The sequence below is a fragment of the Coptis chinensis genome, chromosome 4 (genome assembly GCF_015680905.1).
Source record: "Coptis chinensis isolate HL-2020 chromosome 4, ASM1568090v1, whole genome shotgun sequence".
NCBI lineage: Eukaryota > Viridiplantae > Streptophyta > Magnoliopsida > Ranunculales > Ranunculaceae > Coptis > Coptis chinensis.
In genome coordinates, this window is record NC_141459.1 from 20213162 (window position 1) to 20236756 (window position 23595).

General features: G+C 37.7%; 2 protein-coding genes and 1 long non-coding RNA gene across 4 annotated transcripts; 2 read left to right on the forward strand and 1 right to left on the reverse strand.

Moving 5' to 3' along the window:
* The first annotated feature begins 1879 nt into the window (after nt 1-1879).
* On the forward strand, nt 1880-3230 carry LOC147502463 (mitotic spindle checkpoint protein MAD2-like). Its single transcript, XM_086603880.1, has 7 exons — nt 1880-2123; nt 2213-2228; nt 2306-2436; nt 2510-2630; nt 2715-2818; nt 2897-3018; nt 3097-3230. The coding sequence occupies exons 1-7, from the start codon at nt 2051-2053 to the stop codon at nt 3151-3153; spliced, it is 624 nt and encodes a 207-aa protein (XP_086460006.1). The 5' UTR covers nt 1880-2050; the 3' UTR covers nt 3154-3230.
* A 1224-nt stretch (nt 3231-4454) lies between these two features.
* On the reverse strand, nt 4455-21968 carry LOC147502464 (trihelix transcription factor GT-4-like). 2 transcript variants are annotated; one of them, XM_086607267.1, is made up of 4 exons: nt 21436-21968; nt 12858-12989; nt 5040-5264; nt 4455-4958 (listed from the first exon to the last, which is right to left on the reverse strand). In XM_086607267.1, exons 1-4 carry the CDS (start codon nt 21899-21901, stop codon nt 4744-4746), a joined length of 1038 nt encoding a protein of 345 aa, XP_086463393.1. In that variant the 5' UTR covers nt 21902-21968; the 3' UTR covers nt 4455-4743. The 2 variants fall into 2 exon arrangements, with proteins under 2 accessions (XP_086463393.1, XP_086463394.1); XM_086607268.1 differs by lacking the exon at nt 21436-21968 and adding an exon at nt 14680-15392.
* An 8-nt stretch (nt 21969-21976) lies between these two features.
* On the forward strand, nt 21977-23390 carry LOC147502465 (uncharacterized). The gene is made up of 2 exons (XR_015221708.1): nt 21977-22288; nt 23060-23390. It is a non-coding gene; the product is annotated as an uncharacterized LOC147502465 (long non-coding RNA).
* The last annotated feature ends 205 nt before the right edge of the window (nt 23391-23595 follow it).

The following is a 23595-nucleotide window of genomic DNA, read 5'->3' on the forward strand; positions in this document are numbered from 1 at the left end:
TCATTTCCGCACCAAGAGTGATGTGGATTAATTTTTTTTCTTATGTGGAATTTTTAATTTTGAGATGTATCAAATTCTTGTACACTCAAAGATAGTCGAGACACTCCGATCAAGTCAAATCAACAAAGACGCTGAAAAACCACGCGTGACCTACCAACAAAACCACTTCATGCAAGACAAAAAATCATTCCCTCTCGTATTTTCTATCCCCAAATCCCCAAATACCTAATTTGAAACCCTAATTCACAAATGTTCAAATTGAAACCATGAAAAATCTAAATTGAAACCCTAGTTCCTTTGTTGTTGCTCAAACTCTTCATTGTTCTTTGCTCAAATTCTAGATTGATTTGTTGAATACGACCTGAAGTAAGTAAATTCATTATGAATTTGATTATATTATATGTGCATAGTAATTTGCGTTATATAAATGTTAATTGTGCATCTTCTGATGTTAATTTCATTACTTAAATGCAGTGGATCTTTTTTTTATCTTAAGTATACATCATGGTGGGACTTTTGTGCGTAGCCCCAATTTGCTCAGTTCTAAGTTTATAATGTGGAATGTGATGTCTATCTCATTTGACCAGTAGGAGGCACAAATTTGGTTTGTTTTTTCATTCAGAACAAATTGATAAATCATCTATAGCTTGTTTCATTCAGAACAAATAGACACTACCGACTCTAATGCTCTCTACTCTGCAATGGTTCACATTCACATATCATCTAAAAACTCAACGAGTAAGATTTGTATAAAACATACTTCCAAAGACATATAAAAAATCACATTCAATACATTCAATCTTTAAAGTCGATACAATTCACTTCAATCAGGACATTAGGACAACAACAAGTAAGCAAAAACAAACACTATAATCCATTTCTTCTTCTCGTTCTTCTTTTTCAGTTCTGCAATTTCAACTCTCAGTTCTGCAATAATCACTTCAGGATCATTCCCCACTGGTGGATCAACCCAGACAAAGAATAACCACCTTTCTGGGTGTGGAAACTTTCTACACCCAACAAATCTTCTTTCGGGGTTCATTGGCGTCTGAGAAATCCATAACTTGGGTTCAAGTCTACAATAGCAAACGGATCGGAATCGGGAGTTGCCTCGAGAGTTCACAGATGTGGTAGAATTAGACATAGACATTTAGAATTTGAGCAGGAACAATGAAGAGTTTGAGCATAAATGAAGAGTTTGAGCAACAACAGTGAACTAGGGTTTCGATTTGAACATTTGCGAATTAGGGTTTCAAATTAGGTATTTGGGGATAGAAAATACGAGAGGGAATGATTTTTTGTGCGCGCGTGAAGTGGTTTTGTTGGTAGGTCACGTTGTTTTTTCGTGTCTTTATTGACTTGACTTGACATGACCAGGAGTGTGCTGAGTGTGCAAGAATTTGATACATCTCATAATTAAAAATTTCACGTAAGAAAAAAATTAATCCACATCACTCTTCAGGTGCAGGAAATGAACTCTTCAGGTGGATACGTTTTACAAGTACAGGATTAAAATTGCCTAAACTGAATTTTAGGAGGGTAAGTGGTAAAACTTGACAAGTTCGAGGGTGAAATATGCCAATTTGCTAGTCAAAAAAGCCATAGATCTTTTATTATATAGAAAAATATGGAGGGATGAACAATATTTTAGTGTACGTTCCAGGGGCAATTTTGTAATTTTATTGTTTAAAATAGGTTTTGTTTTATAGATTTTTGTATGGGCAAGAACCGCAAAATTGTCATTTTTCATAGTTTTTTTTGTGGGCCCTACGTGGCTAGTATTATTTAGTTACTTTCCAATGCTTAAAATATTGACACGTGTCGATTTTCTATTTGAGCTATAAGCCAAGTTGAGTTGTCCTTGGAATGGCATCGTGACCGTCAGTGAAGCAATTCAAAATCTTACCGTTGGAAACAGAGAAAGAATAAAACGGAAACTAGCCGTTAGCCCCTTTCCCATCTTCTTTAACCAACCCTAAATTCAAACCCATTTTCTGTCTAATTCATTCTTCTCTCATTTCTTCGTTTCCAAACATACAAAACACCACAAATGGGTTCAAAAACTACAACCAAAGATATCATCACTCTTCGTGGCTCAGCCGCTATCGTCAGCGAGTTCTTTGGTAATCTTTTTCACCCTTTTCTTCATTTTCGTTTTTTGTTGTTTTTTAAAGATTGACAAGTAGTTTCTGATTTTTTGTAAATTTTCCAGGTTATGCGGCAAACAGGTATAACAACTGAAAAATGTTTTTGATGAGAAATTAATTAGTTAAAACTGTAACTTGGGTATGTAAACATTTTGCAGTATACTATACAATCGTGGGGTTTACCCGGAAGAAAGTTTTGTTAAGGTAAAGAAATATGGATTATCAATGTTGTTGACTCAGGATGAAACCGTTAAATCTTTCATCACTAACTTGAATGCCCAGTTATCAGGTACCAACTCTTTTTTTATACGTTTTATATATATTTATATTCTTTGTATTTAATTGTGAATGTTTGTGCTTAGAGTGGCTTGAATCTGGAAAGTTGCAAAGGATTGTTCTTGTTATAATGAGCAAGGCTACTTCTGAAGTATTGGAGAGATGGAATTTCAGTATTGAGACCGACAAAGAGGTCGTCGAGAAAGGGTAATGTAGTTGGTGTTTTTTTAAATAACTATATACAGAACTTGAAGATTTACTTAATCTGTTTTCTTGAATTGGTGTTTATAGAGTGTCCAGGGAAAAAAGCGACAAAGAAATCATGAGAGAGATTCAAGCCATTATGAAACAGATTATATCTAGCATTACTTACTTGCCTTGCCTTGAAGAACCATGTAATTGTTTCTCTGTCATGTTGCTAAATTTATGAAGAAATTACTTATTTATGTTTATCTGACACGTTTGTTTTTCAGGTGTTTTTGATGTTTTAGCATATACTGATAATGATGTTGAAGTCCCCTTCACCTGGGTTGAGAGCGATCCGAAACTGATAGAAAATCCACAGATGGTGAAACTGCATTCTTTTGACACTAAGGTAATTTTGTTTAATTAATTGTTTTGAAGAAGCTTTAGCATTGTATAGAACACTAACATACCACATCTCTCTCTGCAGATACATAAAGTCAATACGATGGTGTCTTACAAGAATGACGAATGGAACGAAGAATAGGTGCAACGTTCTGTATTGGCGTTTTGATTAGGGAAATTGTGTGAATTATTTATTCACAATGTGTGTGTGATTGGAAAGAACGTCGATTATGTGTTTTGAGTTTGAAATGCTTCTTTTTAGATGTTTGTTATGAATTTCAACGGATTTTATGAATGCATATGTTCTACAGCCTGAAGATTTTCTTACTTGCTCTTTAATACTTCTATAGCTTGGTGATTGTGGGAAGCATTTTTCACTACATGAAATGTTTTCTAGTAGATAGGGGGAGTATGAAGACATCTTCGTTCCCCAATCCAGTAACAAGCAATTTGGACTTGACGTACATGAAGTATTCTGTAAATCTTATAGCTAGGTTACAGGCTAAATCATTAAAATTGTTTAGAAACATAGAAAATAAATAAAACACAACGCAAAGTTGGAACATTCTGATGGCATTCAAGTCTTCACCTGAAACACAAACTTCTAACAGCATGCGTTGAATATTGTTCCACAATACTAGCTCTCCAAGACTCCAATCACGCAAAAGTATAGCACTGTTTCAGGAGAATGTCAACAGCATTACTGCAACAAAGACAAGCATCTGTGTGTACATGATGAGTTGAAGTTTGTCAGCAGCTGTAGGAAGAACATTAGAAAACATTCCATTTTTCTTGAAGCAGGATCTGGAGAATGAGATGACTGCTCCCTATTCGTCTATGAGAAACCACCACCAGAATGTTTCATTTTTCTGATTTGACAGCTTTTTCTTACTCTTCAGCATCGCCAGAGGAACAAACTAGGTCAGCCAGGACAGTTGGTCTACCATTAAAGCAGATCCAAGGATCAAACCAGAAATGAACACAAGTCCAATTTCGGTGCTCCACATATTGCAGCCCTCCTCAGTGCTCGTCTTAGCTTTCCAAAGACAGTCAAGAAATTTTTTACGGGCAGTGCTATTTGCTGCAGATTAATAACTAAGGACTTGTGAAATGCAGCGGCAATATGTTAAACTGCTATATGTTTACAAATAGCACGTAACAGTCTGACACTCTAAATCTACAAATATAAGAAAAACATCTGCAGACATAAAAAAAGTTATCTTTATCAAATAAATAAATAAAAATCTGCAGACATACAAATCAAAACAATAAAAACAATCCACAAACAAAAGTAATCGAGACCTGACCCACTTACAATTCCAAAAGAAAAAAAATGCAAAAGAACCCTTCTTTTGATCTTTATGATCTGAGAAGTAAATCATTGGTCATAAAAGTGTTGCACTGAAGATGCCCTCAGTATATAAATCTCCCAAACATGTTCAAGGCATGAAATTGAAGTTCATATATTCATCATAACAGTTAGGCATATAAATGGCAGCAGTATTGGTTCAACACTACAACACATGATAAATCATGAGGAGTACGTTAAAGTGCAAAAAAAAAAACAAAAAAAAGGACAACCAGGTTTTTCCACAGAATTTGGCACTTAGATCTGCAAGAATTCAAACTATTGGATTCACATACAATGAGCCGCCCTTGTACACGTACCGAATTTCCAATATACAGATTTATAATGGTCTTACTCTTTTACCGATCGGACCAGCTGCTATCTCTAGTCACCCAGCATTCTCACACACTGGTACATTGCTCCAGAACGAAGCTCATCCAAAGTATCGACACTTCGGAATCCACTCAACTCTCTAAGGCCAGTCCAACCACGGCGAGTAAGGAAATCACGGAAGTCATCTTCAGTGTAAAGTGTGTTTTCTTCAGTACGAACTACTATGCGGTCGGCATCATCGTAGAGACAAATTTTTATTGTAATTCCTGAAGGTTGGGGGTTAACTATTAGTGCCCTATGTAAAGTTGTGAATGAAATAGACATAGATAATATTAGGTTACAGTTACCCTCGTCAAGGTGAAGAGTGTAAGCCCCCAGCGGCATGTCCCGGTCAAGGCACCTCACGATCCCAACTTCATCTTCTAACCAAAAAGCCCGTCTGGTTCTTAATCTGAAAGCAGACTTGATCGCCTCCTTGATTGCATCTGCAGTACCATCGATACCGATCTTTCTGGTGAAATCTTCCCACTTGACTGTAATAACTCTACCAACATATGAGTTGCCATCACCACCTGCCCCAGTACAAGCCGAAAGAATATAAAAGAATGCTTGCTAAAACAGACAGTCAGAAATATGGAATCTATATCCCAATATCTGTCCAAGAATAACCTCCAATACCCGAGACTCAGAACCTATATGATTTCCTCTACTTGGGCACGACATCTTCATTATTAACATCATTGTTAAAACAAAATAATATATTATAAGGAATTGACTACACATTTTGAGAAGAAAAATTGCATTTGCATGAGATATATTAATGTTGGTCTATGAGATTCTCGAGATGCAAATTTATAACTCAAAATTGACAAGATTTCTTGATATAGCCCAAGTCAGGCCTTATTATAGGACGGCGGTATTGGCACCCCAACTTTTTTTTTTGATAATTGAATTTTATTGATTGGTAAGTGGTACAGAACTACCAAGTACAGTAGAAACAAAAAAAGTTGTGAGGGAGATCCTCACGCACAGGGAGATACAAGACAGGACACAACAATACATGAGAAAGACTAGAAGAATAGCATAAGTCATACACCTAGAGCACTGTAGCAGATCATGGCCAAGCAACAAGGTCATTGCAATTGAGTGCCAAGTCCCTGAAGCGGTAGTTCCTCCTCTCACAATATAGTGACATCCAATACCATAGAAAGGACTTTACCTCCAAGCAAACACGGTCCACTCTAGCCTCCTTGTTCCTGAAAATTTTGTTGTTTCGTGTCTTCCAGATCACCCAAATGGTAGCATAAGGAGTCAATCTCCAAAGCGCAGCAACAAATCCCCTACCTCTCCTCTTCGGCCACCACCAGATCACCCAAATGGTAGCATTCGTGGGAAAGCAGCCACCACCGGGAGCATAAGAACAATCCATAATTCCAAAGCAAAAGAGCACCAAAGGAATAGATGAGTAATCGATTCATGAAACGTTCCACACATAGAACGTGTATGTGATACTTGATAGCCCCTATGGTTGAGAGAGTCGGCTGTGAGAATGCGGTCATGAAAGCCGACCAGAAGAAGAAATCCACCTTAAGAGGAATAGGAACCCCCCATACTAGTTTCACAGGAAAGGTTTGAGCTGTAGTGTTATCCCCTCTCTTTGACTCAAAGGGAAATTCATAAAATAACAGAGAATAGTCCGTTCTTTGTCCAGCCATCTCCATGAGTCACTTTCTTTAGTAATAATAACATTCTCTAACATCGCTGCCAAGTTTGCATATTGTTGCAACTCCCAATCATTGCTTCCACGCCTAAGTCGAAGGTTCCAAGTTATCCCAGAGACTTCATTGCTACCGTAGTCACCCACCTTATCATTTCTTTGCAGTGCAGCTTGGAATACCACCAGAAACTGCTCTTTTCAAAGGATTTTCACCAATCCAAAGGTTCGACCAAAATTGAATACTCGCACCATCCCCAATGCGTAAGTGATGCAGCTTTGAAATTTAGGAAGAATTGCTGTAATTCCATTCCAAACACTGCAACCGTGCAGTTGAGATACCGTATTTGGCCACCCACCATGAGCATTAGGTCCATACTTGGCATCAATTACCTTTTTTCCAGAGTGTTTCATCATCAGTTCCATATTGCCACAACCATTTACCTAGTAGGGCTTCATTCATTGTCAGCAAGTCCCGAAAGCCGACACCTCCATCTTCTTTGGGCGAGCAAATCGTCACTCAGTTAACTAGATGATACTTCCTCTTCTCAGCTGAGAACCCCACAAGAAATCTCTTGCCCTTTGTTCGATCCGTGCCGCCACACTCACTGGAATAACTAATAATGACATGTAATAGATTGGCAGATTTGCAAGGACACTCTGTATGAGAAACAACCTCGCACCTTTTGAGAGCAACTTTTGTTGCCAACCCCCTAGTCTTCGCTGTATCGTTTCAATGACGGGATTCCACATAGCTTTATTTTTATAAGAAGCACCTAATGGGAGACCCAAGTACTGACAGGGCAGAGTTGCGATACCACACCCCATAATACGAGCCAAGTCCTTTATGTTATTCACCTTTCCCAGTTCAAATAAATTTGTTTTTGACATGTTGGTACAAGCCAGATACCGCCTCAAAAAATCAGAAGCAAGGACTTGATAACCAATATTTGAGAACATGACGCATCCATTAAAAAAAGTGTCATCCACGAACTGCAATATAGCAACTTCTGGACCATTGGGAGCTGGTTTAAAACCACTTATATACCCCAGGTTTACTGCCTTTGACACTAACCTACTTAGTGCTTCTATTACAATGTTAAATAAAAATGGGAATATGGGATCCCTTGCCTCAAACCGTGTTGACTTCTGAAGTAACCAGTAGGCAAGCCTTCCACAAGTACCAAAAAAGAGGAGGATGAAATGCACAAGCTGATCCATTTCCAGAACTTATCTCCGAAACCCATCCTTCGCAGCATATAATCCAAGAACCCCCAGTTTACATGATTGTAGGCCTTAGTGATGTCTACCTTGCACAGAACTCCATTCTCTTTGGCCTTAGTACATTCATTGGCAATTAAAGGGCCATCCAGGATTTGTCCACCACCTACAAACGCACTTTGATGGCACGACAAGATTGACGGAAGGACCACTCTAAGTCTAGAGGACAAAACTTTAGAGATTAGCTTGTAGATTCCTCCCACTAGGCTGATAGGTCTGTAGTCCTTGAGAGAAAGAGCACCCTGTGTTTTTGGAATGAGAGTGATAAACGTTGAATTATTACTTCGATCCAAGGTTGCTTGCTCCTGAAACTCATGAACTACAGCCATTAGATCTTCCCGGAAACTATGCCAACATTTCCTAAACACCATCATGAGGAAACCGTCAGGGCCAGGAGCTCTATCACCTCCCAATGCATTCAAAGCCTCCAACACTTCACTTTCAGAAATATCAGCTTCAAGGTTTACAACCTGCTCATCAGAGATCGATGCAAACTCCAAACCGTCCAGCTCCAGTCTTACTAAAGAGTCCTCCGAATATAAGGACTCATAATATTCTACTATATGCTCTTGAATCACATTGACATCCATAACCTCTCCCCCTCCATTCAGAAGTGCATTTATACTGTTTATTCTCTTCCTCTAATTAAAGGGATATAGAGAGCCCATCTTGTGGAAAAAGCTAGTATTCTCTTCCCCTCTTTGAATCACGACATCCATAACCTCTCCACTCCATTAGACTGTTTTTGCTTCCAAGATATTTCCTCTTTCCTCATAAGAATCTGCAGTTCACTTCTAAGATAGGTTCCTTTTAGGGCTTTTTTCATCTTAAGATAAAGAGGAAGTTTCATCTTTCTGACCTAGAACATCAATGTCCTCTACTTTGGACTTTATAAGTAAGTCCACCCTGCCAAAACCTCTTTGTTCCACGCCTTCAGTTTGTTTTTCAATTCCTTGGTCTTACACCACCAGACATAACTTGGTGATCCCTCAAAGGAAAAGAGGCCCACCATTCCTCTATCAGCTGTACTAGATTGGTGTCTTGAACCACATAGAGTCAAAACAGAATGGCAAGGGGGCCTCTAGTAGATTGGGAGCAATAAAAAAATAATGACACGATGATTGGACATATATTTTGGATGCGCTACCTCCTTGGCCTGAGGAAACATACCATCCCAATCTTGCGAAGCCAGGAACCTGTCAATCCTAATCAAGCTTCTGCAGTCAGACCACGTATACAAGACTCCATTTAACGGGTAGTCAACCAAACAATTCCTTGTCAAGAAGTCATCAAACAATCGCATATATCTTGTTATTCTACTCCCATCGCTACGTTTGTGTCCAAACCTGATAAGATTGACGTCACCCCCTAAACACCATGGTAAATCTGACCAGGCCCGTATGTCCTCTAACTCATCTAGAAAGTGAGTACGATTACCATGTCAGACACTCCTCTAACTCAGTTTTTGATATTTCGCCATGTCAGACACTCCGTATCCGTGTCCGTGTCTGATATGGACACACGGACAATGTAACTTAGCTTGTAACAAAACCAGAACAGGACTATGCTTACTTATTAATAACTGGATACGCTTGCATGTCTCTTCATTCCCAAGTTCCCTTACATTCCCGGACACTATCTAAATCGACATGATCACCTTCAAAAATCCCTACTAGCTATCGCTTCCTCAGCAGCTGCCCTTACCTCATCACCATGAGAACAGTTTTCAGTGACCCCTTGTTCCTTAAATGCATTATTTTTACTGTGGAGCTCCCCAAAAAGCTTCTCTAAACCAATTCTCCCCATTTGCGAGGACCAACCCAGATTTCCTGCAAGAGGCACCACCATGAACTTAATCCAATCCCAAACATCGTTGTTGTTCTGGCATTTGCACAAGCTGCTCGCAACATCTGCAACTTTCCCCACAGTCGTCATATCATTGTTCTCCTTCAAAGGATCTGAAACCCTCTCCTCCAGTTCAATTTGAAACGCTTCAGTCTCTTGTTCCCACAGTGCAGAATTTGTCTCATCAAACTCACCTCTTGCAGATTGATGAGGGGAGGTCCTCTCAACTCCATTAGTGAAAGAGAGATACATTTTCTGTTGTTTCAGTACGAGGGCCTGGATCTGATGTAACTCTCTTTCCCTTTTCCTGATCCAACTTAGATTTGCTCCTCCCTCTACTTTTATAAGGTCTAAAGATGCCCATTCTCCAACAAAACTTATTTGACCAGGGTGCAACCCCCCACGGCCCAGCCCAATCTTTTCTATTTCCCAAGTCTCCATGGACCCTTTTCCTTCTTATGTGGGCTGTTGCAGGCCCAGAATTTTCAACCACATTAGGCCCAACACTAGTAAATCTAGGCTTAAGAGGGCTCCATAACCAAACCACTATGTGGTTCATGTACACCACTCAGCAAAGGTCCAGTGGAATCTGCTGCATTCACATGTTCAGGGAAAAGATTCTTAACATCGCTATCTCCCTGACCAGTACGAGATGAAGAAGGTACATCCATCACTGCTGTCTCAAAGACTGCCTCAACAGCTAGATGAGGTTCAAAATTTGAATTTGTGTCAACTATCGCTCCCACCTAAATACTTCCAAAACCAGGAGGTCTAATAAGGTCTGATGTGGCAGCTGTATCATAGAGAGTACGCTTTACAGCCAGAGGAAGTTCAAAATTCAAATTGTGAGTAGCTCCCACCTCAAAGTTTCCAAAGCCAGGCGGTCTACTGAGGTCTGATGTGTCAACTGAAACACTGCCGTGCGGACTATTAGACCAACAACTCTCAATTTGTTGTTCGTCCAGCGCATCATCTCTCACATTGCTAGGAACCAGTTCATTTTCATTGTTCAACATTGCCGGCCAGCTTAAATTATCCTCGGCTTCTACACCGTCGAGTTCCACCTCCACCCAAACACGAAAGACGTACCCTCTCTCTTCCAAACTAATCAATCAGGGGTCAGCACCCAACTCATCCACCTTGGCTTTCACCCTAACCTTCTTTCCACAGCAATTAAAAGAGTTTTCATCGATTTCCAGGCAACGACCACACACCTGGGTTAGGGTGAGGGCAATCTCTTTAGTTCTGAGATGCAATGGGACACCAGTAAAGGTCAAACGAACCTCTTTAGACTTCAAGGTATCTTGGGCAATTCCTCCCACCTCGGGACTCCACCGCCTGAAAGTAACTTCTCCTTCTCCGCAGCTTTTTGTAATCCTCTCCACCTCCTTTTCCGACTGAAAGAATGCGAAAGTGCCCCCCCACACACACACACACACTAATCTCAAATCAGCACGACCAAAAACCGAGATCAAATTCCATTCCACCCACCTCCAATCTGGTAATCCACCATTTGAGGAGCACACAACAGACACAGACCACCACGGAGAGTTGAGGACAGTATTGTTGGATCTTACCAAAATTCTAGGCTTCCCAGCTACCCAAGAGCGTAGTGTTAAGTTTCCCTGATCATTCTCATGATTATCCCCAGTACCAGCTTGACGATTGGGTTGAGTCGCTCCGTGACTACAATTCTGAGTTATCACTCATTGAGCCGAAGGTTCAGGCTCGAACAAATTTAAGAGCTTAGATCCGATAGTTGTCCATCCCTCTATGTTAGTACCAGCCGGAAAGCACAAAGTTTTGGTCGTTCTTGATCCGCGTCTAGTAAAAACAAGCAGCTGGATAAACTCGCCCCTACCATTTTGCCTTACTGTGCCAATCAGTTTGCAATACTCATTGACATGTCTAATTGCAGTCCCCACACTTGCCGAACCTAAAGAGATTTGGCACAAGAGTTTTCCCAACCACTTACCCCCTCCTAGGGTAATGGAACTTTGAAAGACTGCACCTCCACCTCTTTCAATAATCCCCACCGCTTCCCCTCCTGAGAAGGTATTCCACCATACAAATTCATAAAATTTACTTTCAACAACCAGAAACTGCCTCTTTCTGTGCCCCCCATCTCTTCCGTTGCCATGGCTTTGTTTTAGGAGGTCTTCAGTCACAAGTAGCTTTGCAGCATTTTACTTGTAAGCTGCAAAAGCTATTAGCGTAGAGACGAAAAAAACAAGCTGTGGTGAGGGATGGGATTAGTAGTACCTAAGATACAACTGCAACCATGTTGGATTGGCACCTCTTTCAAGAATACCATGGCAAAAGCACCCACATTAATCAATTGAGCTGTTGTACACCCTTTCATTATTCTCAACACAAAGCACCCCCGCGTTTCAATTAAATCATTTTCAACTAAAAAGAAACCAAAAATCAAATAAAAAAGGCTAAAGCAGAGAAGTACTGGCGCTCAACCCACGGAAATTCTCTCCCTCGAACTGGTCCACCGCAGAAGGTAGATAATTGCTGTCCTCCAACGACCCAAACGCTGAACCCCAATGTAAAAGTCAGTGCTGACCACACTGAGAGACAGTGAAAGTGAAGGTAGCCTGTTGGCTTAAGTGGCGTTAAGCATCCACAGAAGTACGAAGAGAGAGGTCGTGATGATATCATCCGACCGTACCATATATGGAGTTAATTGTTTGTAGAATTGAGGTATTGAAGATGAAGAATTGAAATAGTGGACCTTTGAGAGCGTTGTTTGGAAAGAGTTAGGGCTCAGAGAGAACGTTTTCGAAAAAGAATGGAGGGAAGCAATATAGTTGTGATTTTTATTTTCTTTTTACAATTGGGGTGCTTGAGTGAAGGGACGAAAGTGGATTAACCATTATTCTTCTACCCTTTCACCGAAGGGGTGCCAATCCCATAAATTGGGATGCTAACACTGCCGCCCTTACTATAACCGAATGATCTAAATGCAGTATTGAAATAATGATAACCAATTGACATGTGACAACACTTATTGGTTGAGGATGATAATCAATTGACATGAAACGGTAGCCCTTTATTTATTTTCTTAGCAGGTGGAAAATGTAGCGCAATACGAACACCCTCTCTGTAGCAGCAGCTATTAAGAAATGAACCTCTTTTTCATAATAGAACTTGGTCCACCTCAGAATAAATCAATAAAGCAAAAACTTTGTGTCTATGTGTGTGCATGTGTAGATTATTAAAGTCACAACTCCCACAAACTTTCCAGCTAAGCTGATTCTGACATGCTCCAATACTAAATATTGGTCCACAATTTGGCAATCCAACTTACTAAACTCACCATTTCCATTTGTATCTCTCCAGTTCCATGGAGGAACTCCACTGGCTGCTACACCATCGGTTGCTGCAATGGCAAGAGGGTGGCCTTCATGGTCCAAACGACTTTCAAGATTAAGTGTTGACCTCCCACTAGCTGTAATACCAAGCAAGGCAGGTCTTTTTAGTTACTTGTAAAGAGCATGACAAAGCAGAAAAAGTAGTAGGTAATTCTTTGATATAAAATGAGATCTAGTTAAACTAATTTACACTGAACAAAGCCATTCTGAATATAAAAAATATGGGTAGGATCTTGGTCTAGTTCAATTTGAGATGTATAGACTTAAATATCGATATGACCTGATATGACCCTAATGCCATTTCCAGCCATATATGGTTACTTTGCTAGAAAGCACAAACACGGACATGACTACATGAGACTAATGTCAGGCACGACACAGGAATTGCAATGTAAAAATATTGAAAACTAAAACACTGGGGTGTGGCAGCGGTACAAAAATGATTTAGATAGACTGATAAAGTATACATATTTATTGATAAGACATAAGTTAAAATAGTATATTCTAAGCAATCTAGCTTAGCTATATTCTATACATAAAGCCAACACCCTCTTTAATACCCTTTTTCAGCGTTGGTATTAATTACGTCTTTTTCCTTCCACTTATTTATTATGTCAGCATCGCAGTTGGTAAATGTTTTTCAACGTTGGCCATTTTAAAAGCAGTTCCGTCATAGTAAAGTAGTTAAGGTCTGAAATGGTGCATCTCTCTCTTCCACACTAATTCCGCCTCTTCCCAATATTCGCACCATTTCACTCCCACACACATGGACGAGAAAAGAAAAACTGCCGTACTTTACTTATGTTTTTGCTCCCAAAATATGAAAAACACTAAAACTGTTCATCATTTAGTACCAACACTTTTCACTGCTCAGCGATTTCGTTAAAACACCATCTCGACGGTAAGTCCTGCATTTTCTGTTCTATTCCGTTTTTTATTTGTCTTTTGTTTTGGTTTATTTTGTCCTTTCTCAGATTTCTTACATTTAGTTTAAATGTGTTCAATTCGTTTTAATAATCCTTTTTGTATACAAATTCTTCTCTATACTGGTGTTGTTCTTCATGTTTGTTCAATTGCTTCCTTAATTCACAGTTTTCTCATTTATTCCTCTTCCCCACTCCACAACAAGTAGAATTACACAATTACAGATAGAAATCATAGTCACAAAGATGGAATAAAGATTTGTTTTATTGGGTTGGGGTGAGTCCCGGGGAAAGTGGTGGATTTGTTGAAGGGTTGGGGTCATGGTCCTTTTTACCTCATTAGGCAATCGCCTTTGGAGTTTATTACCATTTGCTATTCGTGGGGTATTTGGATTGAGTTTAAATCATCGACACTTTAAAGGCGTTTCCAAGATCTAAGCGAGGAGCTTATCATATCTATTAAGGCTCTATTATTTCGGTGGTCTAAGATTTTTAAAGAGTTTAGGCGTATCCCTTTTGAGAATTTTGTGGTGAGATGGGATAGGCTTTTGTATTTAGAAGCCTACTTTGTTTTCATATTTAATGAGATTTCATCTTTACCGAGCAAAAAAAAAAAAAAGATGGAATAAAGATATCAAAGAGGAACAAGGTTAATACTTCACTGAGATACAATCTGTATAAACTGAAATTCAAAATTTGGTGAATGGCTTAATAGATGGAGAAGAAAATTTTAATCCTAATACTAGAGGTGAAGCACATAAGGAATCATCCTTATGGCTTCGTCTTAAGGAAAAACGAGCAAAGTAACAAAGAGGTGTAGATGTAAACATTGTAGAGTAAGTACCTTCTAGCTTAGTTGGCAAAACCTTTGGGTGATGATACCAAAGGTCTGGGGTTCGAACCCTGCTACACACCATTGAGTTACTGATTTCTTTAAAAACAGGCTTGCCCACACATTTTTTCCAACCAAAAAAAAGGATGTAAACATTGTAGAAAGGGTTTTTCAAGTTAATGCACTAGCATTCACTATCACTTCTTTAGTACTTTACCCGAAAGGAAAGAAGAAATTGGACGAAGCTTGGTATTGATCATAGATAGGGTTTAAAACTAAGTTACATGGACACGCCATATTTCAAAAATAATCCGTGTTGATACGTATCTATGTGTCCATGTCGGACACACATGGACACATACTGTATGTGATATACCTCAATTTTTGATATTTTGCATTGTCAGACACTTTGTATCCGTGTCGGATACGGACACACATATTCGTGTCAATGTAACTTAGGTTTAAAACAAAAGTGTACTAAAAAAAAAGGAATCTTCATTGTTATTGAAACCTTTTACGCTTACCAAGGAATCTTCATCATTCTCGAGTTATATATTATTGTTGTTAAAATTACCTTCCAATTTTGTGATCAATATAAAAATTGGTTTATAGTGCGCCAATAATACTTGCCGCTGATATTTTTGTCCTCTCATAAGAAGCAATGGTCCTAAGTTCAATAATCTTTGAAATTTATCTAAAAATGTCAAATACATCTCATAAATCGTACACGTGTATTAACTCACATTTTAAATTGAATGTGTGCACATTATATTATGCATACATACGCCTTATAAACCTATATCACACTATATATACACTATCGGTTTATAAGTGTAAGTACCACAATTGTTAACATTTGCATGTGTTCCTTATCCTATATACATGTGCAATATATCAAGCGTGCACCATATATATAAAAATATTAATATTGTGCAAGTATATTAGATAATACATAATATACGTGTAATACGTTAACATCATTATTAACATTTATAATACACATGTTTAGTGAAATATTATAAAATATACATTTAACAGTACACATTCACCATATATGTTTAGTAGACTTTTACACCTAAAAAGCAAATAGTATATTATAATGTTTGAGTTTGTGCCTTTCTTAAGTTTAATATAATACTAAACTTTATGCATCATAATTTTAATAATAGTATATTATAATGTTCGAGTTTTCAGCTTTTTGTTTAATATAATACCTTTTGGCATTTTGACTATTCGGGTTCTTTACTTTTGTATTGGTTGTTTGGTTGGTTTTAGAGAAGGTCGTCAACTCATTAAAACGGATTTTTCATAACGAAACCATTAGAACCGAATAGTCAAAATTTCATGGGTACCGAATCAAAATTGGAACCGATTATAATGATTATGATATATAAAGTTAATTTTATATTACACCTAAGAAATGCAAAATGCAAAGTCAAACATTGTGATATAGTATTTGCCTTAAGGTGCAAAAAACCTCTTAAATATACATAGCATCTTGTTGAATGCATATTATTAAATATATATTTTGTAATATTATACTATACATGTGTATTACAAATGTTAATAATGATGTTAAAGTGTATACGTATACTATACTATAAAATAAAATAGACTAGTACATGTTAATATTTATATAGTTCATGCGCACAATATTACACATGTATATATATAGGATAATAAACACATGTAAATGTTAACAATTGTGGTATAGGCACTTATAAATCAATAATGTACATGTTAGAATTTAATACAATATATACATTTATATTATAACACGTGTATGTATAGTAGTACGTATAATTGTACACATTTTCAATTTAAAATGTTAATTAATACACATGTAAAACTTATGAGATGTATTTAAAGTTTTAAAATAAATTTCAAAGATTAGTCAACTTAGGACCATTACTTCTTATGAGGACTAAAACCTCGGTGGAAAGTATTATCGGTGCACTATAATTACTGAGAACCAAATTAAAAATTAATTTTAAAAACAATAATATATAACCTGATAAGAACCAGAGCCGACTTAATTAATGGTTATGGTTGTGGATCCTATAAATATAACATCAAAACCGAAAGAACTGAAACCAAAACCGGTGTAACCGGAACCAACCCATGAACCCATCACATAAGCCCTTTAAATAGAATCCATAATTCTCACCAAAGATTCGTTAAGAGATCCATGCATGATTAATCAAATTCTAGAACCATGTACGTCTCTAAACATTCCCATTAAGGTATTAGTTTGGGAGCACTTAATACTTAATAGTTCAAAAATAAGACAATTTGTAATGCAGGAGTTTTGGTATTCGAAAGATCAAAAGACATCAAGAAGATGAATAGTCACAAAGACCAATTAACGGTTCATATCTCAGCGTAGACAACAACCAATATTTAGACGAATGGATGGATTCAAAATGGACTGAGATCAAATGGATTATGTGCTAATGTAATGACAATTAATGTATTGAGAAATACTCTATTTCATGAGATGGTTTCAGCCATAAACATGAACCTAAGGGTTACAGACTCCTTTTTATGAAAAAGCAATAACTACTTTCTTAGATGAGTGAAAAAGAAGTTTTGAAAAAAATTGATTCAGTTTAAAACACTTGGTTTTAACAAGGGGGTCTCTATTGCTTTAGACAAATGGATGAATGTGAAACACGAGCCATTGATTAACATCACAGCTTTAAATAGTCGTGGTCGGCATATTAACATCATCAATTTTTTAATCTTTTTTTAAAGTACTTTCTTAACCAATACTAGCTCATCGGCTGAAAAGAATTGGAGCACAGATTCATTCATTCACAATGTAAACATAAACATGCTGAATTTTGGAAGGGCAGATAATATGGCTTTCATTTACTCAAATGTTTGCCACCCAATATGTTTCACTAGGAGTTTTAAGGATAAACCCCAAAAGAAATGGGATATTGTTACAGTGAACACCTGATTCCCTTGTGAGGTTGGAGGATTTGAGATAGAGATCCCTAGAGAATGAATGTGGTTATGTTCCAAGCGTTGACACTAGGAGACGTGCCATCCTCAAGGTTTCAAAAGAGTGGTTAGAGTACCAAGAGTACTTCTACCTCTAGCAAGCCACGATTTTGCTGTCCTAGTCTCCATTACACTAGCAGCTCTAGCTATGCACGGGAAAACAGTTCAAAGGACAAGGCAAAAGGGAAGAAGCAATATTAGCTATTTGCTTTGATTTTAGTCTAAAACAATAACTAGTAATTTATGAGCTTGAAAAGAGTTCAGTTAATGTTTTTTTAATTTCAATTAGACTCACAATGCATGAACTGAGGCATCCTAGGGTTCTAAACCCTTGGTTTTAGCCCATGTTGGTTTTTGCATTATTAGGGATTTTTAGAATATTGTTTTATTGCTATTTTGATGTTTTTAGCATAGGTTATTTTTTAGGTTTATTTTAATTCCGAAAATTAGTTGTTTTAGTTTCTAAATTCATAGTTCCTTTAGTCTATATTTTGAGTTGTAGGCCTTTGGCCATACTTGGTTGATGATTAATAAACTTTGTGTTTGTGTGAGAAAGGTTTTCTCTTTGTGTGTTCTTGTTATTGATTATCTGCAGGGTGATTACAAGCGATAACTTGTCATCTCCCTTCTCAAATTTGTGGGTTTCAAGTCCAGTTGTCACGCACAACAACTGTCACTGCTCACAAGCAACGAGTTCGTGATTTTTTGGCGTCACGTTCATATCTAAATGCGCACAAGTGCATCATGAACTTTCATCAAAATTTGTTTTATATATATATACAGCATCTTGCATAATAGTCCCAAAGCGAATTACGACTCGAAATAGCAATGATTAAGACCAACCCATGTACCGCGTACCATCCCAACTAGCGTACCTTGTACCCGTATCGGTACCATGTCTGAAGCGATTTGCATTTCAGGTAACATTGGTCATCAAAGTCCTAGCCTACTTCATCTTTATATGAGCACACCCTTTCCCGAGACCATCTGATCCTTCCTTTCCTCAATCTAGCCCCACGAGAAATCTCTTACTTTATGTTCTATCCTCTATGCAACACTACTCGGAATAGGTAGCAAATGATATATAAGTAGATAAGGTAGGCTAGCCAATTCGCTTCGAATAAGAACGAGCATAAAGCCTGCTCCTCCACCCTAAATGTCTTCCTTGAACTATTTCAAGTACCAGTCCCATAACTTTCAATATTTGTTTGATGACCTTAAACGCAGACCCCAAAAAGCAGCACAGAAGTTTTCCAGTTCCACACCCCACAGTGCAAGCAATAGTATCAAGACTTTCTATGCTTCCCACTTTAAAAAGACTAGTTCTGCGTTTAAAGCTTATATTACCTAAAAAAATGAGAAGAATGAAATGATGACTAATATTTGAGAGACTGTGGAATCAACTCAAAATAGCGTATTGTTCTGCAAACTATAAAATTGTAATTTGAGGACACCCCCTGAGCAGTCCTGAAACCTTCCATATGTCCATTACTCTGTTAAACATAAAGGGGAATATGGTGCCACCTTACCTCAATCCTCGCTGATTTCTGAAGGTACCCGCAATCTGACCCCTCCACAAGGATCGAAAATATGCCTGTGCCATATCAACACTTTCAAAGCACACCATTATCTAAAGATCCAAGACGAGCGTCTGTAAATTCGTTAGCTATTCAAGATTTCAAGGGCTGTCTGTGTTTTACCCACAAAGTCACTTGGATGAAAAGAGGATAGAAAGAAGAACTGCACAAAGCCATGAAGCCTTTTATTTTTTATTTTATTTTTCTTAATTTATTTTGCTAAATTCTAGGTTAAACAACTGCACGAAGCCGACCACCGACTAAGCTGATCGGTCTGTTAATATGGCCTTTATCAAGAGTTGACCTCATTATTAGAGATAAGGGTGATGGATGTGAAATTGTTTCAACGATCAAGAGTTGACGAATTCTCAAATTCATTAATCACAGCCACAAAGTCTGCTGGAAGATTTGCCAATTTTTTTAAAAACCAGCATAACTTATTTTTCTTCAATATGCAATCGAACCCAGCAGCTTGTTCATCTGAAATGGAATTAAACTCATACCGTCAACCTTAGGCCTTAAAATTTGGTCCTCTGAGCAGAGCAACTCACAGTACTCCACTATGTGCTCCTTGCTAAACCCTCTAGTTTTCCTCTCCCCCAATGCTCAGACTACTAACGTGTTCACATGATTCCTTGCATTCTCCCTCAAAAAAAAATCTTGTCGTATATTCACAAATCGCACCCTTTGATTTCTGTCTCCAACTCTCTTCCCTCCACCATTAGCGTTTGGAAAATTCTCTTTGAAGGGCTAGCTCATTATGCCATTTCATTTGAGGACAGCACAGAAATCTCTTGTTTCCTCTATCTAACTCCTCACGTCCCTGAACTCTAGACAGTCTTAATTCAAAGATCCACACTAACAAAAATCCCTTGGTCCATGCTGGAAAATTATCTTGTTTTTATGTTAGCTTCTTTGATTCTTGTTTTCTTTTTCTTTTTTTTTTTTTTTTTTTTATTCTTTTGTTTTCCTTTTTTTTTTTTTTCTTTTTGCCTTAACAAGGTTGATAATTTCAACCACTCATGCATCGCTTATTTTTTTGTTTGTTTGGTTACTGAATGACTTATAGATAACTTTGTAAAGGTATGCAATAACACCATTTCCTGCAGTAAAACAATAACTGGGAGAGCCAATTGGACAAAAAGTTGAATAGCATCTATATGTAAAATGACAATGAAAATTGGCAAAAAGCCAAAGGTGGAAGGCAAAGTTTTGAGCATAGCAAATACTCCACCTCCACCTCAACAGATGAGTATTGCAATTCTTCTGCTGGATATATGTCATTCTTTAACTCTACAAATTGAATCAAACACTTTCTACCAACCAGCATACTGTTTTCTTTTAAACTTGATATTTAGGTAGAGTCAAAAGTTAAGCCATATCTGACTCTAGGTTTATCTTTTTGGGGCTCAACATGGTTTTCAAACTTAAAGAGTTGTGTTTGCAGGTTCTAACACCAAGGTAAGCCAATTACATTATATCGGTGTTCAGGGCGTACATTTGAAATGCTCTACATTATCAGCCTAGGTATCAATTGAATAAGCCACAATGAAGATATAAACAGAGCATGCGAACTATACCAAGATGCATATCACACGTTATCATAAAGACATTAATAAATCAATACCTTCAAGCGGGTCCAAAGCGGCATATTGGCATCATCAGGGACTAAACAACAACAGTCAAGCAGGTGTTAGGTATTTATAGAAAATAATCAAAATATTCTTTAGTTGTTCTGCTACTATTTTCCTGACAATAACTTCGATGTTAATTTGGAATTTAAATCTAGAATAGCTAAAAGTGGATTTATCAAGAAAAACAAAAGCGAAAAAAAATAAACCTAAAACTCAGAACTTTTTGCAATCAGATATCCAACAGTATCCCAATACAATCAAATAAACAGTACAAGAACTACTACGTTAACTAGTATAATAACGATTTATCAAAATTGTCGAACAGATTTTGCAGTGGGCTCACCATATTTCTGCTTTTTCAAAAGACAGTATCAAAATCCAGAGAAATTTTAGACAACTAGTTTTGTCACCACCCGGGTGGACACACTAGACTCGAGGTGGAAAGCATACCAAGTTTTCCAGGAAAACAAACACCCCAAAAAGTACATGATGAATAATGAGTTTTCTATGTTTCCTAAAATAAATGAATGTTTAAAATTAAGTAAGAATACCTCTTTCAGAGAAATGAGCAAAAGAATCAAGTTTTGAAGTTTTACAGGGGGCCATTTTAAGCCTCTCCCTAAGCAATTCCTCAAGTTCTTTTATAATACGCAATTTTCCCGGACCCGCTTCCTCTTTCTTGATGTTTAGCCTTTTAAATTCCTTCAACAAATTCCTCCACTTGTCGGTACACATAGTAGGTGACCTATCAAACCCTTTATCTCTCATTTTCGAAGAAATTTGTTCCCATAAATGCTTATTCGACTTGGAAGTATTAAACAAACGATCCATTTCTCTTCTAAGACTAAGTAAACACCTAGTTTCATCTTGTATCCAAGTCTCAGCTCGTTTTTTAGGTGCTTTTATTTCATGATCTTCTCCATCTCCACTAGTAGTACTGTCACGTTCAAGAAGCATTTGTTGTTGTTGTTGTTGAATGTGTTGTAATGTAGAGTTGCTTAACACTTCAAGCATCATGTCTCTTGTACTACCTTCTTCTTTGTAGAAATCAATGGGTGTTGGTTTTCAGAAGACAAGTACATGGTTGGATTACGAGTGGGAGAAATTGGACAAACAATGCCAATGTTTTATTATTATTAGTTTTGATGATGATTTTGTTAAAAAAAACAATTTAGGCAATGGAGGATAAAGAGTCACAAAGGAAGTCAACTACGAATCGCGTTGACTGATTAGGACAATTCGGACTTTCAATATTTTCTCGTTTAAAAGCCCATTTGCCAAAGAGAAAAAAATATTACCAATGTTTGAAGAGAGTAAAGAGGAAATATCTGAAGAAATGCTAAAAGCTTTGGTTGAATTGAAAGATGGGCTAGTTTCAGCTAAAGAGTTACTCAGATTTACTTGGTGAGTTGTTTTTGCGTAAGCCCTTTTATTATTTTTGGTTTTTGTTTAACCCATTTTGATGGATTTCTTTATGAAGCATTGTTAGGACTAAAGTTAGAAATTTTGTGTTGTTTAACTTAGATTTTGTGATTATTGTGTTAATGTTTGTTTTATCTACAATGGGTAGTCAGCAATTTTAGCTCATGTCGTATGTTTTAGAGTAGCAGAGTGGGCGTATTTTGTGAAAGGGGTTGAGGGTGCTTTTATGCATGACTATCATGGAATCCCCAATCAATTAAGACAAAAAAATGTGCTTATATATTAATGGGCTTTATTGACATGTTTATATACAGAAAGTTCTTTGGTTAGTTATTTATGTTTTCCTCCCAGTACAGAAGGTATTGGTTTCAAAGAAATTATCAAGTACATGGAACCTATAAGATTTGACACAAATTGCAAGGATAGTTTTCGCCGCGGGATTCTTATGGAGTTTATGATTGGCCTAAAGACTAGAAGGGAATCTATATTTTAACTGTGAGGATGTTCTCATTGTTGACTTCAGTTTGGCTTTCTAGGATGAAACTTTCTTCAGTTTTGCCTCTCCTTCAACTACCTTAAGCGTTCAGTTGCTTACTTTAGTTTTGGAATACACTGGTTCAATTCATCTGATAGTATGGGTCGATCCTTTTATATTTTATTTTTAGCCGTACATTCTTCTTCAAAGCCGAACGAATTCCAATGGAACAAAAGCAGTGAACTGTATAACTGGTGTGTGTGTGTGTGTGCGTGCAGGTGTGGTGGTGTGGTGGACTGGTGGAGTGGAGTGTGTGTGGTGGTGTGTGGGTGCTGCTGTTGCTGCTGACAAGTGTTGATGCTGTGCTGCTGCTGAAGTGCTGTTGTTGTGCTGCTGCTGAAGTGTTGCTAACAAGTGTTGTGCTGGTGAGTGGTGCAGGTCTGCGTGCATTTCTTTCGAATTTTGTTGTTGTATTGTTGTCAAACAAGAACTCAGGTATTCATTGTTTCCTCTAGTAATTTGTTAAATATGAGATACAATGGATCCATAAGCTCAAAATGGCAGAGCGCTCAAATAATTGAGAGGTTGATGGTTGAATTCATCGAGATCAATTCCATTTTATTTACCACTTGTTGGTGATGTGGTGTGTGGTGGTAAATGTAGGTGGTGGTATGTGTCATGCAGGTGGTGTAGGTGTGGTGTAGTGTGCTGGTGGTGTAGGTGTGTGCTGGTGGTGTACGTGTGGTGTGTTTGTACGTGTGGTGGTGTGTGCTGATTGTGTAGGTGTGTGCTGGTGGTGTAGGTGGTATATATA